This window comes from Quercus robur, chromosome 11, assembly GCF_932294415.1.
Source record: "Quercus robur chromosome 11, dhQueRobu3.1, whole genome shotgun sequence".
Classification (NCBI taxonomy): Eukaryota; Viridiplantae; Streptophyta; class Magnoliopsida; order Fagales; family Fagaceae; genus Quercus; species Quercus robur.
Window position 1 is genome coordinate 25,798,373 of NC_065544.1, and position 14,628 is coordinate 25,813,000.

The following is a 14,628-nucleotide window of genomic DNA, read 5'->3' on the forward strand; positions in this document are numbered from 1 at the left end:
GCAAGCTTTGTTGAGGTCCGTGAAATCTACGTACATCCTCCATTTTCCGTTGTCCTTTTTAACCATGACGACGTTTGCCAACCAGTCGTGGTAGTATACTTCTCGGATGAAATCTGCCTCTAATAATTTCCGAACCTCCTCCGCTATGGCTTTGTCTCGCTCTTGAACGAACACTCGTTTCTTTGTCGGATTGGAGGGAATGAGGGCGACACATTTAACTTGTGAACTATGATCGAGGGGTCAATTCCTGGCATGTCTTCATGACTCCAGGCGAACACGTCTTAGTTATCTCTGAGGAACGTCGTGAGCGCTTGGTGTACTGGCCAACTAGCTAGTGTGCCAATTCTAGTTGTCCGCTCCGGTCGTGTGTTATCGAGCTTCACCTCTTCCAGTTCCTCAACCGGCTCTTCTAGTGCTCATTGTTCTCCTATGCACATCATTTGTTGTTGATCCTTCATCTCTAACATGGCAATATAGCATTCCCGCGCTGTGACTTGGTTTCCTCGCAGTTCTCCCACCCCGTAATCCGTCGGGAATTTAATCATCAAGTGGTATGTTGAAGTCACCGCCTTCCAGGAATTGAGAGTGGGTCGTCCTAGAATGGCATTGTAGGCAGACGAGCAGTCGACTACGAGAAACGTTACTTCCCTAGTGATCTGCTGAGGATAGTCACCCGCCATTACAGATAGTGTGATCACGCCCAAGGGGAACACCTTCGTTCCTCCAAATCCCACGAGAGGGGCATTCGTCGAGATTAATCGTCCCCTGTCAATCCTCATTTGCTGGAACATCGGGTAGTATAGAATATCCGTTGAGCTGCCGTTGTCGACAAGGACCCGATGCATGTTAAAATCTCCTATTTGCAAGCTGACCACAAGTGCGTCGTCATACGGATGGCGAAGTCTCCGAGCATCATCTTCTGAAAATCCGATGATGGGGTTGTCTATTCGTGGCATTTTAGGTACGGATCCTGTAAGTTGGACACTATGGACCATTCTGAGGTAGGTTTTGTGGGCTTTTTTAGAAGATCCGACAACGGTTGTGCCCCCTACGATCATTCTTATGTCCCTTATAGGTGGTCTAGGGCGCTCATTCTCCCGCCGTGGGGCCTGCTCCTGGGGTGGATCAGTTCTTTCCTTGTTAACGAATCTCTGTAGCTTCCCTTGTCTGATAAGAGCCTTAATCTGCTGTTTCAGATTGTAGCAGTTGGCTGTGTTGTGCTCGTGGTCACGGTGGAAGCAGCAATACTTGTCCCTTGGCCTCTTCTTGGGATCTCCCTTGAGCTTACCAGGGAACGTCAAGGCTCCTTCATCTTTGATTTGCATTAAGACTTGATCTATTAGGACGGTTAATGGGGTGAAGCTCGTGAACTTCCCAGTGGGGGGTCTAGAGCGCCTTTCATCTCGTCGATCTCCGGTTCTAGCCATCTTTCGCCCCCTATCCTGTCGTGTGTCCTCTTGTCTTTCCCTCTTTCTAGGCTTCTCCTCACGGGCCAGCAATGCGTCTTCCGCGTTTATGTATTTGGTGGCTCTATAGAGTACATCCGACATGGTTTTTGGGTCGTTCTTGTATAAAGAAAACAAGAACTTACCCTTCCGTAACCCATTAGTGAATGCTGCTATGAGTATCTTATCATCCTCTTCGCCTATTGAAAGGGCCTCCTTGTTGAAGCAAGTTATGTAGGATCTCAGCGTCTCGTCTTCTCGCTGCTTTATGCTCATCAAGCACGCAGTAGACCTCTTGTACCTATGTCCACCAATAAAGTGCGAGGTGAACTGGGCGCTCAACTCCTTGAAAGTGTTGATGGAATTCGGCGTCAGTCTACTGAACCAAATTCTTGCAGGACCCTTTAGTGTCGTAGGAAAGGCCCTACATATGATTTTGTCTGGTACTCCTTGAAGGTGCATCAGGGTCTTGAAAGTCTCTAGGTGATCGAGGGGGTCCTTGACCCCGTCGTAGCTTTCAATCTGGGGCATGCGAAATTTCTGTGGCAGGTGGAAGAAGTTGACAGAGGTAGTGAACGGTGAGTCGATTCTGTTTACTAGGTCATCAAGATCATTGGACACTCGTCCCTTGAGGGCATTCATCATGACCTCCATCTGTTCCTTCATCGCTTGCATCTCCGCGACAATAGGTGGGGGGGCCGTATCCATGAGAGATGGAAGGCTTATGTTTTGCCGTTTTGGTCTGCTTGGGGCATTACTACCCTCTGGCCTCTCTTGGTCCCTTCGTTCGGCACTGGTACCTTCTTGGTTTTTCTCTTGAACGTTGTGTCCTGCATCCCTTTGGCGTAGCTGTTCCTCCAGATCATGGTTTTGTTTTGTGAGACGTTCCACTGCTGCCATGAGAGTTTGGACCTGCCTCTCCAATGCAGTGGATCGCGGTGGCTCGTCTCCTTAAACGTTGTTGGTGGTAGCCATCGAGCGAGTGAGTACCATGCAACTCTTATGTCCGGGTAGTGATAGTCTGGCTAAACTCGACGTTTCCCACAGACGGCGCCAACTGATGATGCTGTAAAATCACTAGTGAGCTACACGATCCTCGCACGCTTGAAATAGCGACCTGCAAGAAGAAAGAAGTGATCTAACAGAGGGCACTGGTGTGGTGCCGACCAAATACCATCTGAAGGTCAAGTTAGAACTAGTCTCAACTCTAGAGTGCTAGAGAGGGGTAAATTATGCGTACCTTGATTTGTGAGGGTATTAGGGCTTTTATAGTAGTAGAAGGTTAGCCCCTCTTCCTTGATGTAGAAGTCTTTTCCTTATAGGAATCCTCTTGAATAATCCCAAATGTGATGGACAGGACTTTTCCTTGTAGAGAGGGTCTTTCATTAACGCGCGTATCTTCCAGAATTCTTCTTGTATTAGAATTCCTATTTCTTTTGGGATTCTACCAGGATTCAGGCGTGTGTAGCAAGTATTTCAAGTCAAGGTTTTTGCTATGCCCTGGGCTTACCCACTGTCGGCCCATGGGCTAGGATCCGTCAGGCCCAACCGAACGAAGGTCCGTCATGCCAATTTTTACCCTTTTAGAATCCATCACATTGGTGAAAATGAATACAATCATCGGGTCAAGGACAGCATAATCAGCTGACTGTGCAACGATGTGGATTCCAATTGTTTAGGATTGCTAGGTGGGCATTTTTATTTTCAATTGTTACGACAATATTTGGCTTTACACCGCAACATTTCCTTTTACAATCAACAAAGAGAGCAAGAAAGAAGAAAGCAACAAAGACTGAAAACCTGAGCTTGGCCACATTTGACTTGAGGTACCTATCTAGTTAGAAAGAAAGTTAAAGGATTGAAGGGAAAGTGTAAAAAAAAAAAAAAAAAAAAAAAAAAAAAAAAAAAAAAAGGTGTGCTGTGAGTTGTGATATTGTTTTATTTTGTCAGCTTAATCAAGTTGGTTTAAGGTCCTTAATTTTTATTTTGTGTTTAAAGTAGGGGTGTGCATCAAACCCACTAACCTGACGAAACCAACCCAACCTAATGCCTCGAGTTAATTTTCATGGGTTGGAATTTTATTTTGAACCTTGGGTTGGATCGGGTTTGGGTTAATAGTTTTTTCAACTCATTTGACTCAACTCAACCTACTATGTATATAAATTTATTTTTTATAATCCTTATTTTGATTTTTTAGTTTAATTGATTTTCGTATTTGGAGAATTAATTTTGTTGAATTTGGAAATTTGGATATTGTAGTGGGCCTTTTTTATAATATTGGGCTGGGCTGCCTCCTGCGGTATTAGATCCTAATGTTCTGAGTGAGGGAGTTGGGACTAGTCTAGCTGCAACTCACTTTGGTTTGACTTGTGCACAAACTATGCCTCGTTTGCCAGGCTTTGATGACAGGCCTATGGTAGGCAGAACTACTGCGGGTAAGATATGGCAGGCAAATATGACAAAGACAATACAAGAAAAATGATAGACAAAATGAATAAAATGGAGCGACAAGAGGCAATCCGTAGGCCGAAAATAGAGAAATAAACGAGGAATAATAATAATGGGGTTATTGTATTAAAGAGGGGAAAATCGATCTGCCATGCCAAGTAATGTCGTGGAATTGAAACCAAGAAGGTAAACCACTTCCTCTATGCAACTAATTTCTCAGGGGAAAGAAATTAATTGCTTTGAGGGAATGGGCATGAATGGTTTATGTTTAATGGGTGATCCTCTGTCTTTTTGATAGAGAGCTGGGCCTTAGAGGGAGAGAGGAGATCCACCTATTGGTGCATGCCTGCCATTCTATACTCTCTATTCTCTATCCTTCCTAGTTTTTCTTTTCTTTCTTCTTTTCTTCCTTTTCTTTCTCAGTGTTTACTCGCTTTTGTTGCGATTCACTTTTAGAGGTTATTATTATAGTGTTTGTGATCGTGATTATGATTGTGATGCCCCCCCTTCACTGTGTATGGCAAAGCCCCTTTTTATAGTGCCTGTTGTGATTGGATTTTACTATTTTAGCCTTTAACAACCTTTGTTTGGTCTGGGTGTCCTTGCTGACCACTTACTGGTTTGCCAGCCACCACCACTTACCTGCACTGGCCGTGGCACCAGGCAAAGAAGACTATTTTGTTTGTTTACCTGTCGTGCTATAGTGAGTGCTCTTTCTCTCCTTATCCCTCATGGCATGCATTTAGTGGTCCTAGCTCATCCTTGCTTCCTTTAGGTGGTATGTCATCCCAGCAGGACGTATCCCCCAAAAGAGCCCAAGTAGGAACCCTAGAATAGGTTTTCCCCTTTCCCCACCGCCAGACCATGCCCTCTTACCTCTAACCCATGACCTCACCACCTCCTGTATTGGCTGGGTATAGGCTGGCGAGATCTGAGCCTTGCGCATGCTTCACTTCCATGTACATCCGAAATCTGCCTGCTGCTCACACGTCTGGCATAGTCTGGAGACTTGTCTGCACATCTTGCTACCCTTCCTTGGCTTCTTATGGCATGGACCATTTTCTAGCTTCTCATTCTTTAAAGCTTGCTCCTTTCGAGGCTGGACTTTTGCTTGGTCATGGGCTTTTCCTCCTTTGGCCCATTCTCTTGTTCTTTTCTGCAATCTTTGTGTGTCTTGTCGTATTGCCCTGTCATTCCTGCCGTGGTGTTATTTGACCCAAGCCCGCTGGGCTTCTTTGGGCTTGTTGCTTATTCTTCCCTCAATGACTTAGTATAGTCATTTGAGCTTTTTTTGGTTACGTTGGGCATCCTTGGCTCATTTACTTTCCTTGGGCCTTTTTCGCCCTTTTCCTGACTCTGCATTCCCATGAGTTTTTACTAACTCCTTTGGACTTCTCTAGTCCAGTTAACTTATCCTTCATCTTTGGGGTTCATGGACTTTCCATCAACCCCTTACTTTCCTTACTTTCATTACTTCAGGCCTGCTATGGTCCATTCTCACTTTTGTACATCACATACTGCCCATGGGTTTGCTTCTTCTCTCTTTCCGGGCTCTTTTAGGCCCGTCTACTTCCTCAAGGCCCATTTACTTGTTTTATGGGCCTATAATCCATTATTCCTATCATCTGGGCTTAATGGTTTTTGTATCCACTTACTAACTCTTTTCTGCCCATGTTGTTGGGCTTCTTCTTTCTATCGGGCTTCCAAAAATGATCATCAACAGATATATTATATGAATTGTAATAATTTATTGAAAAAAGTGTTTAAATAAATGATCAACGTCTAATTTTTTACAAGGCATAAAAACAAGTATGCATTATGCACAACTAACCAACACTTATGATGGGTTGAGAATTTCTCAGCTTGACAAGGTCAGATTGGGTTGAAAAAACCCTCCAACCCAACTCATGTGCACTTCTAGTTTAAAGTGGTCGTACCTTTTGATCTCGTCAATTTGACATCTCGATAATTTTTAAAGTGTCTTTTGCTGCATTGAAGGCTATAGTTTATAAGTGATAATAAGGATATTATAAATTTTATTATTTAAGCCATACAAACTAATGTATCAAGTATTAAACACACAAAAAAATGTAATTAAATATATATTTGAGTTCCAGTTACACCTAATATAACTCTAAATAATATTACATTACCCAATAACTTGTTATAAAATTCATATTTTGAAAATCTCATCTTTAAATTACATGTTCTATATATTTTTAACATTCATGTCAATTTTCATATCAATTAAATGTTATTTACCATTCGATCCATAAACTCATCTTTTATACTTTATCTTAAACTATAAAAACTTGAATTTGAACAATTGATTGATGACATAGCTATTAATTTTTTATTACCTTGAAATTTTGCAAGTATGGAGAATATAAAAAGATAATGTGATCTAATAGTAGATTTATCAAAATTCTCATCCAATTAAAAAATATTGAGTGGTACCACGACACACCCTTGGTACTATAGTAACTCCACAAGAATAAGTACTTGTGGGGTGTGGGAGGCAAGGGTCAGGATTTAAGTCTCTAGGAGAGAGTTTTACACATATATACCAAGTGTAACTCTCCCTCTCTCTCTCTCTCTCCATTGATATTTTGTCATCAATTTGTAAGGAATTGTTTATATAATAAAATTTGTAGTAATTTAAAATTATCAAAAAAAAAAAAAGAAAAAACTTCTTTTTTCCCTCGGTTTTCTATAAAGTGGTCAAATTTATTTTACAATTAAAAAAATAGTAATTTAAAATTTCCCAAAAAAAAAAAAAAAAAAACTTCTTTTTCCCTCGGTTTTCTATAAAGTGGTCAAATTTATTTTACAATTAAAAAAATAGTAATTTAAAATTTCCCAAAAAAAAAAAAAAAAAAAACTTCTTTTTCCCTCGGTTTTCTATAGTGGTCAAATTTATTTTACAATAAAATAATCATTATTTTCTTATATCATCTTTTTGTTTTGCTCCAATTTTATTGATTGTCCCCAAAAAATATATGACATTGTTGGTTATAAAATGTTTAAATTTTTTTAAATTTATTTTGTTTTTATAGAAATGAGAAATAGAGTAATGAAGAAAAGATGCGTCTTTTTACTGCCTTCGACACCGTTTCATTGAAGCAACACAATTTGCTAGCCAGCCTTTTACTATTCCTAATTACTGTATTTCCTTTTTTTTTTATTTAAATTTTTTATGAACTACTGTATTTCCTTAACAATCGTAAGTGTCAACTGTATTTTAATTTTAAACCGTCCTTTTCTTTAATTTCTTATGTCTATAAACCAAACTAGAAAATATTATACTTAGCTCATTTTCTTTTATTCCCTCTTCGATCTCCCCCTTCCCAATTTCTACATCATAGACACCCTTAGATCCTAACCTAAACCATTTTTTTTAATTACTTGAATGGTTTAGTTAGACTTTCAAAGTGTGAAACTATTTATATTTGTTCGAGTCACGTTAGTGATTGAGTTCAGGAAATAACGGACCATGCTTTCTTTTACTTTCCCAAGGGTCAAGTTTCATTAAAGAAACTTTCCCAAAAAAAAAAAAAAAAATCACTAAATAAATTTTCATATGTCCAAGGTTAGGCACTTGGTTGATTCCAATAGATCCAAGATAGCTCTCTCCCTCAGAAAGACTTTAGAAAGACTTTACAGCTTTCCTTCTCCCTTTCCCTGAAAGACTTTTGTACTCTCCTTTAGAAAGACTTTTGTACTTTACTTTCATTTTTACTTTTACTACACTATCACTATTACCATAATTATTTTTCCTACCATTGTTGACTACTTTTTCACTATCTCTTTCTATCTCTTTTGTATCTAACATCCTACGTACCATTTCATTGTTTTGTCTTTCATACAATTCTTTCAAGCTATCATCATTATTTCTAGGACTATCATCTTTTAACTCTTTCTTTGTCATGTTTCTTTGTTTTACTATATCTTTTCCTATATCTAATCTTTTACGTAGAGTTCCATTGTGTTGACTTTCTATTCTTTCATACATTTCTTTCATCTCTTTTACCATTCCTTTTTATTATTATTTCTCTATTGTAATCTATTAACTTCTCATGTAGAGATTCTTTCTTGTCTGTCTCTATTAGGCTCTTTTGTCTATCTGTGTCTAGCTCTTTACATATAATTTGTACTGAACTAGAAACTTTTCTATTATTTTGCTTTTCCACTATTTCTTTTAGTCTATCATTTTCTATAGTACTTTTTTCTTTTGTGAGATCTTTTATTTTATCTTCTACACATGTTACTCTTTTCTTAATTGGGTCAGTTTCTTCATCAACTTTTCTGTCAGTTGTTTTTAACATCTGTAAGTTCATATCACTATTTATATACCAATTATCTGTCATAGTTTCTGTAAAAGATGATCTATGATGGGGTCCAAATTCTATTTCTTTTTTCATTTTTTCATAGAGGTCCAAAAAACTATCATTTTTCTTTTCAACTTTAGTATATATAGCAGATCTGTCAATATTTTCCAAGGATTCCAAATTTCTATTAATTCTGTCTAAAAAACTATCATTGTGTTTATTAGTCTGTCGGTTGATTTTATCTTCTGTTAAAGTACTCTAATTATTTGTGTTACCATTATAATTATAATTATCAATTTCACTGTCAGAATTAGAATCAGTTTCATAATCCATATCACTATTTGACCAATTATCATCTATATCTTTCATGCTATAACCTTCATCATAAACTATATCATCATAGTCCATGTTTCAAATTAGTGTGTGCCTAGCCTAAGTGTGAACAAGCAAACAGATGATGAGCTGATAAATGTATTTATTCTCTTTCTAAGCAATTAATAATTACTGGCGGAACTATTACTAACCACTGGTTTCCTTGCTATCGGGACCACCTCCTCGGGAAACTCCATTGCGGGACCACCCAAACAACGCCTGTCCGTCGGCTACAACAAAGGGGCTGACCAACGCGAAACTATGGTTTGCCAACGAGTCTCTAGGCTGACCAATGCTAACAAGGAGCAAGTAGTGGCTATGTAGTAATATAAGTTCCTAGTAACTTCTTAATTGCAAAGAAATAAAACTCATACACCTACCATCCATGGCTCTGATACCATTGACTACCCAGGTTACATTCATTCACCCAAGTAAGTAATCCCAAAAGCGGGACCCATGCCGGGGTATGAAAGGCTTCCCCAAGAACGCCCTATCCAGGGGTATGGAAGGTCACCCCAAGAATGCCCTTACAAAGGAACATGAGCGGTACCTATCAGAGCCACGTACGTAAAGCGTATGCTGTATGGCGGAGAGCCCTCCTTTATCCCCGTATGAGAGGTGAGAGTTCCGTACACTTTTGATCCGGCTCTGATACCATTGACTACCCAGGAGAGAGCACAGCAGTAATATAGAAGCATAAACAATGATGAAATAGTTGATAAGGAAGAAAATAGCAAAATAGATATAGTCAAAATAGATTAAAACAGAGTATGGAATATGAAAACTGAAACAAATAAAATCTTACTTGAAAATACTTCTTTCTTTGATTAAAACTGAAAACTTCTGTCTTTCTTACAAGCTTTGAAAATAAACACTGTCTGAAGAGTTACAAGATTACAAAGTAAAATCTGTAAAGGGTTACAAGATTGTCTGTTTGGAAAGGTAAGGTTACAAGATTTCAAAAAGAAAGTAAAGTACAAAAGTCTTTCTAAGGGAGAGTACAAAAGTCTTTTGAGGAAAGGGAGAAGGAAAGCTGTAAAGTCTTTCTGAGGGAGAGAGCTATCTTGGATCTATTGGACCTTGGAATTGAAATGGAAATTTTGGACCTTAGAACTGGACCTCTGTTCTGGACCTATCTTCTGTCTTCGGAGTCTGTCCTTTTATAGATGAAGTGAACCATCAAAAGTAACTTGAGTTAAGTGAAGTGAACTCAAGTTAATCTGTCGGTGGAATCTTGAACAGTAATAGTCTATCTATCGGTAGAATCTTGAACAGTAAAAGTCTATCTTGAATAGTAATAGTCTATCTGCATGTGAATAAGAAAAGACAAAATATTAATAATATTAAAGATAAATAAATAATAAAAAAAGGAATGGTAAAAGAGATGAAAGAAATATTTGAAAGACAAAATAGTGAAGATGTAGGGAAAGTAATAATGATGGACATGCAAAAACCAAAAACAAATAGTAGTAAAGAATCTCTACATAGGAAGATAGAAATTGAAGAAAAGATGAGACATGAAAGAGAAAAGGTCAAAGTCAACAAAGGTAGGAAAAACATTAATGGTAATTTAAAAGAAAATAATGATAGTGTAGTAAAAGTGGAAGTAAAAAACAAAAAGTGTAATAGTTTAAAAGAAATGGTAGATGAAAGGCTAAAATTAATTGAAAGATCTATAATAGAAACCCAAAATGATAGTTTGACAGAATTAACTAAAAAAATGAAAATTTTAAATACACCCTTACAAACAGACAGAAATAGAGATATAACAATTTTAAATACTACTGAGTTATTAGATAATGAGAAAATTGACAAAGATGTTAGTAATACTATTTGTCATAAATGTAAAAAATATGAACACCATGTTAGGGATTATAGAAAGGAAGAAAAAGACAAGAAAGAAAAGATAAAAATAAAAATAAAACAAGTAAATCTACAAGACTTAATGACAGAAGCAAAAATGGTGAAAAAGGAAATTAAAGAAATTAAGGAAGAAAACTCCACAGACATAAATGAGCGAAATATTGCAGAATTGATAAACTTAAAAGAATTTTCTAATCCCATAGACAGAAAATTTGATAATGATGACAATAGACAGAATTTCTTAAGTCTAATTGACAGAGTGATTTTCCAAAAATGGCATACAGAAATTACTTTGGTAATTAATAAAGAGTTTTCTTTGACAAGAATTGCTTTGATAGATTCAAGTGCTGACATGAACTGTATACAAGAAGGATTAATACCTTTAAAGTATTATGAAAAATCATCTAAAAGACTAGCTCAAGCTAATGGAGAAAAATTAATAATTAATTATAAAATACCTAGTGTTCACATATGTAATGATGGAGTTTGCTTTGAAACAGTTTTTGTTTTAATTAAAGACCTTTCTTCTAAAATCATTCTAGGAAAACCCTTTATGACTTTACTTTACCCCTTTTTAACGACAGAAGAAGGTATTAAAACTAATGTGCTAGGGAAAGATATACTTTTTAAATTTATTTTACCACCAATTCCAAAAGATATTTATTCACTTAATACCATAGTAAAGGAAATTGATAGAGAAAGAATTGACAGAAAGAATAGACATTTGGAATCTTTAAAGACAGAAATAAAACATAAAAGAATAACTGATCAATTAACTGACCCCATACTAAATAATAAAATAAAGTTATTTAGACAACAAATTGAGACAGAGATTTGTTCTAGTCTACCTACTGCTTTTTGGCACAGGCATCGACATATAGTACAGTTACCTTATGAAAAATATTTTAATGAAAGACAGATACCTACTAAAGCTAGGCCAATACAAATGAATAATGAATTATTAGAACATTGTAAGAAAGAAATTGAAGATCTTTTAACTAAAGGATTAATCAGAAAGAGCAAGTCTCCTTGGAGTTATACTGCTTTTTATGTTAATAAACAGGCAAAATTGGAGCGAGGAGTTCCAAGATTAGTTATAAACTATAAACCTTTAAATAAAGCATTACAGTGGATAAGATATCCTATTCCCAATAAGAAAGATCTTCTTGATAGACTTCATGAAGCAACCATATTTTCTAAATTTGACATGAAAAGTGGATTTTGGCAGATACAGATAGATGAGACAGATAGATACAAAATTGCTTTTACAGTTCCTTTTGGTCATTATGAATGGAATGTTATGCCTTTTGGTTTAAAGAATGCACCCAGTGAATTTCAAAATATAATGAATGACATATTTACACCTTTCACAGATTTTTCCATTGTTTATATAGATGATGTTCAAATCTTTTCTAAAACAATAGATGACCATTGGAAACATTTGAATATATTTGTTAGAGTAATCAAACAAAATGGTTTAGTTGTTTCAGCCTCTAAAATAAGTCTATTTCAAGATAAAATTCGATTTTTAGGCCATAATATTTATAAGGGAACTTTAAGCCCTATTAACAGAGCTATTCAATTTGCAGATAAATTCCCAGATGAGATAAAAGATAAAAATCAATTACAGAGATTTCTTGGCAGTTTAAATTATGTTTCAGATTATTTTCAAGGATTAAGAAAGATATGCAGACCCTTGTATAAAAGATTAGAAAAGAATCCTCCACCTTGGATAGATAGACATACTATGTGAAAGTTCAAAAACGTGTACAAAACACCTTTGAACGTTTAGACCCCCAATATACAAAATACCAATACAAGCTTTAAATCAAACAATTAATGTGCGGAACATGAACAAAAGCTTAATACAGAATTGGTAAACAATCTAAGCCAATTAAAAACACATCCACAGCAGAAAATAAAAGGCAAAGATAAAGGGAAGAGAGATGCAAACACAAGGACAACACACGATGTGTTATCGAAGAGGAAACCGAAGCCCTCGGCGTAAAACCTCTCCGCCGCCCTCCAAGCGGTCAATAATCCACTAGAAAATGTAGTTGGGATACATGAACAGCAATAGACCCTCCAAGCCTAATCTACCCGATGTACCTAAGCCCTCCAAGCTTCTTGCTCCAACGAGGTTGCGCCGAACCTTTTTCTTTTCTAGCTTACCGGATTCCGCTACTAGACCATAGCATCCGCCATCCTTGGCATCTTCCAATGCTTCCCAAAACTCCAAAAACACTCAACACTCTAAATGGGTGTGGGTAGTGTTTGGATAGAAATCTCCTCTCAATAGGTATGACAATGAGAGAGGGAATGAGAAGAGACTACAAAGGTTTCTCTCTAAGAATGAGTAGCTCTCTCTAATTGGGTGGGTGTTTTGAAGAAACCTCTCTTAGGGTTTTTCTTTCTGAATAGCCACCCATATTTTGTGGGAATGAGGGGTATTTATACTGGTGTGAGAATGGAATACGAAGAGTCAGTTTTTCCAAAAACAGGGCTGGCTGGCGACTTGACCTTGCGACTTGACTGAGTCGCGAGTTCAAGTCGCGAGCTAACTTAATGACCAGTCTGGATTTTTGTCATGTAGTGCTCCAGGTGGCGTGACTGATCAGCTCCCCTGCATGCTCTGCACGTGAGCAACTTTTGGCGGCTTGCAAGCCGCGAGCCACCCGCGAGTCCTAGCCACGAGTCTCTGCTTCACTGCACTGTCTTGAGCATTTCTTCACACTCTCTCACACACTACCCTTACATGATTCCCACCTAAATACAAGGTTTCTAAGTGCTATATTACAAGCAAATTTGTCATGGAATAAAGCCAACACATGGTTGATTAAATTCAACCTTACAATCTCCCCCTTTGGCTATTCCATGACAAAACACCCTAAAACAGACTCTAGACTTAAACGTGAGTTTGGGAACAATGGCAAAACTCACTCACACCTAAATCTAGAAGCTGTGAAGCACTTGAATCATATGAACATAATACTCCTGAAACACAACAATACACCATGATCATTGTAAGCAGAAAATTATAAATGCATATGAAACAGGCAATATGTGATCAAGCAAAGATGGAGTTAAGAAACAAACCATGGCTTGATCAGCCAAGTGAACACCACAAGGTAGTGATCACAGTGCTCATTCATACTTGGAATGAACACAAGGACATACAAGTTAACAAGCACAAGGCAAGACACTTGTATGCTCAACACTTAACCAATGCATAACACACAAGGTATATGCATCTAGGAACAATCCTACAAGGGCACAAGAGTGACAGTACTTAAAAGAAAATGCAATACATTTATATAGAAGTACTGATTTAAACAAAGTATAAAAGGCTGCATAAGGCATGGTACAGACCATAAAGCCTACAGAAAAATGATATCAAACCCTAAAAGCTTACAAAAGCAACATGGGTACAAAGCACATTATATTGAATAAAAACTTAAACAATATAAACTAAAAGTGCTTAAAGTTTCTCCCCTTCAAAATGATGAGAAGTTGTGATGCACTTAGAACATATATACTTGTAACCTGAAACACTTGCACAAAACACATTAGACCCTCAAAGTAAAGCAAGTAATAAAAGAACAAGTATAATGTAACAAGTAAATTGTGATCAAGTAAACATGATGTGAAACATGTGAGCAACTTGATCATACACCAAAACAGTCATATAGAAATGACTACAATGATCACATAGCAAAGCAAATGATCATACGAACATGCATTTAAAGAAGCACAATAGCATAGGGATATATGCATGTCCAAAGCACAAACATGATGCAATGAGAACAACAAAGCATAACACAAAACACCATAAAGCCAACAAGAAAACAAACAGAACAAAGTTTTCTAGTTAACACAATGTCTTCTCCCCCTTGGTATATGCATCTCCCCTATGGAATATCTCTCCCCCTACAAATGTGCATGAGAAATAGAATTTCTCCCCCTAAGGATGTGCACAAGAGTCATATAGAAATGACAAAATACTCCGAAACATTCTCTAGAGTATACTCTCCCCCTTTTTGTCAGGAATAGACAAAGGGTCAAGAAGAAACGAGGGCAAGATATGAAGGTATGAACAATGCTAATGATGCATGAGGGGTGCAAGATGAATGAGAAAATGAAGCTCAAACCTAAGACAAAGTAACATGCTACAA

The 14,628-nt window shown here is 37.3% G+C and overlaps 1 protein-coding gene across 1 annotated transcript; it reads right to left on the reverse strand.

Annotated features, from left to right (window-relative positions):
* Nucleotides 1-416: 416 nt before the first annotated feature.
* Nucleotides 417-2,345, reverse strand: LOC126704876 (uncharacterized). The gene is made up of 2 exons (XM_050403868.1): nt 1,950-2,345; nt 417-1,847 (listed from the first exon to the last, which is right to left on the reverse strand). The coding sequence occupies exons 1-2, from the start codon at nt 2,343-2,345 to the stop codon at nt 417-419; spliced, it is 1,827 nt and encodes a 608-aa protein (XP_050259825.1).
* Nucleotides 2,346-14,628: the final 12,283 nt, after the last annotated feature.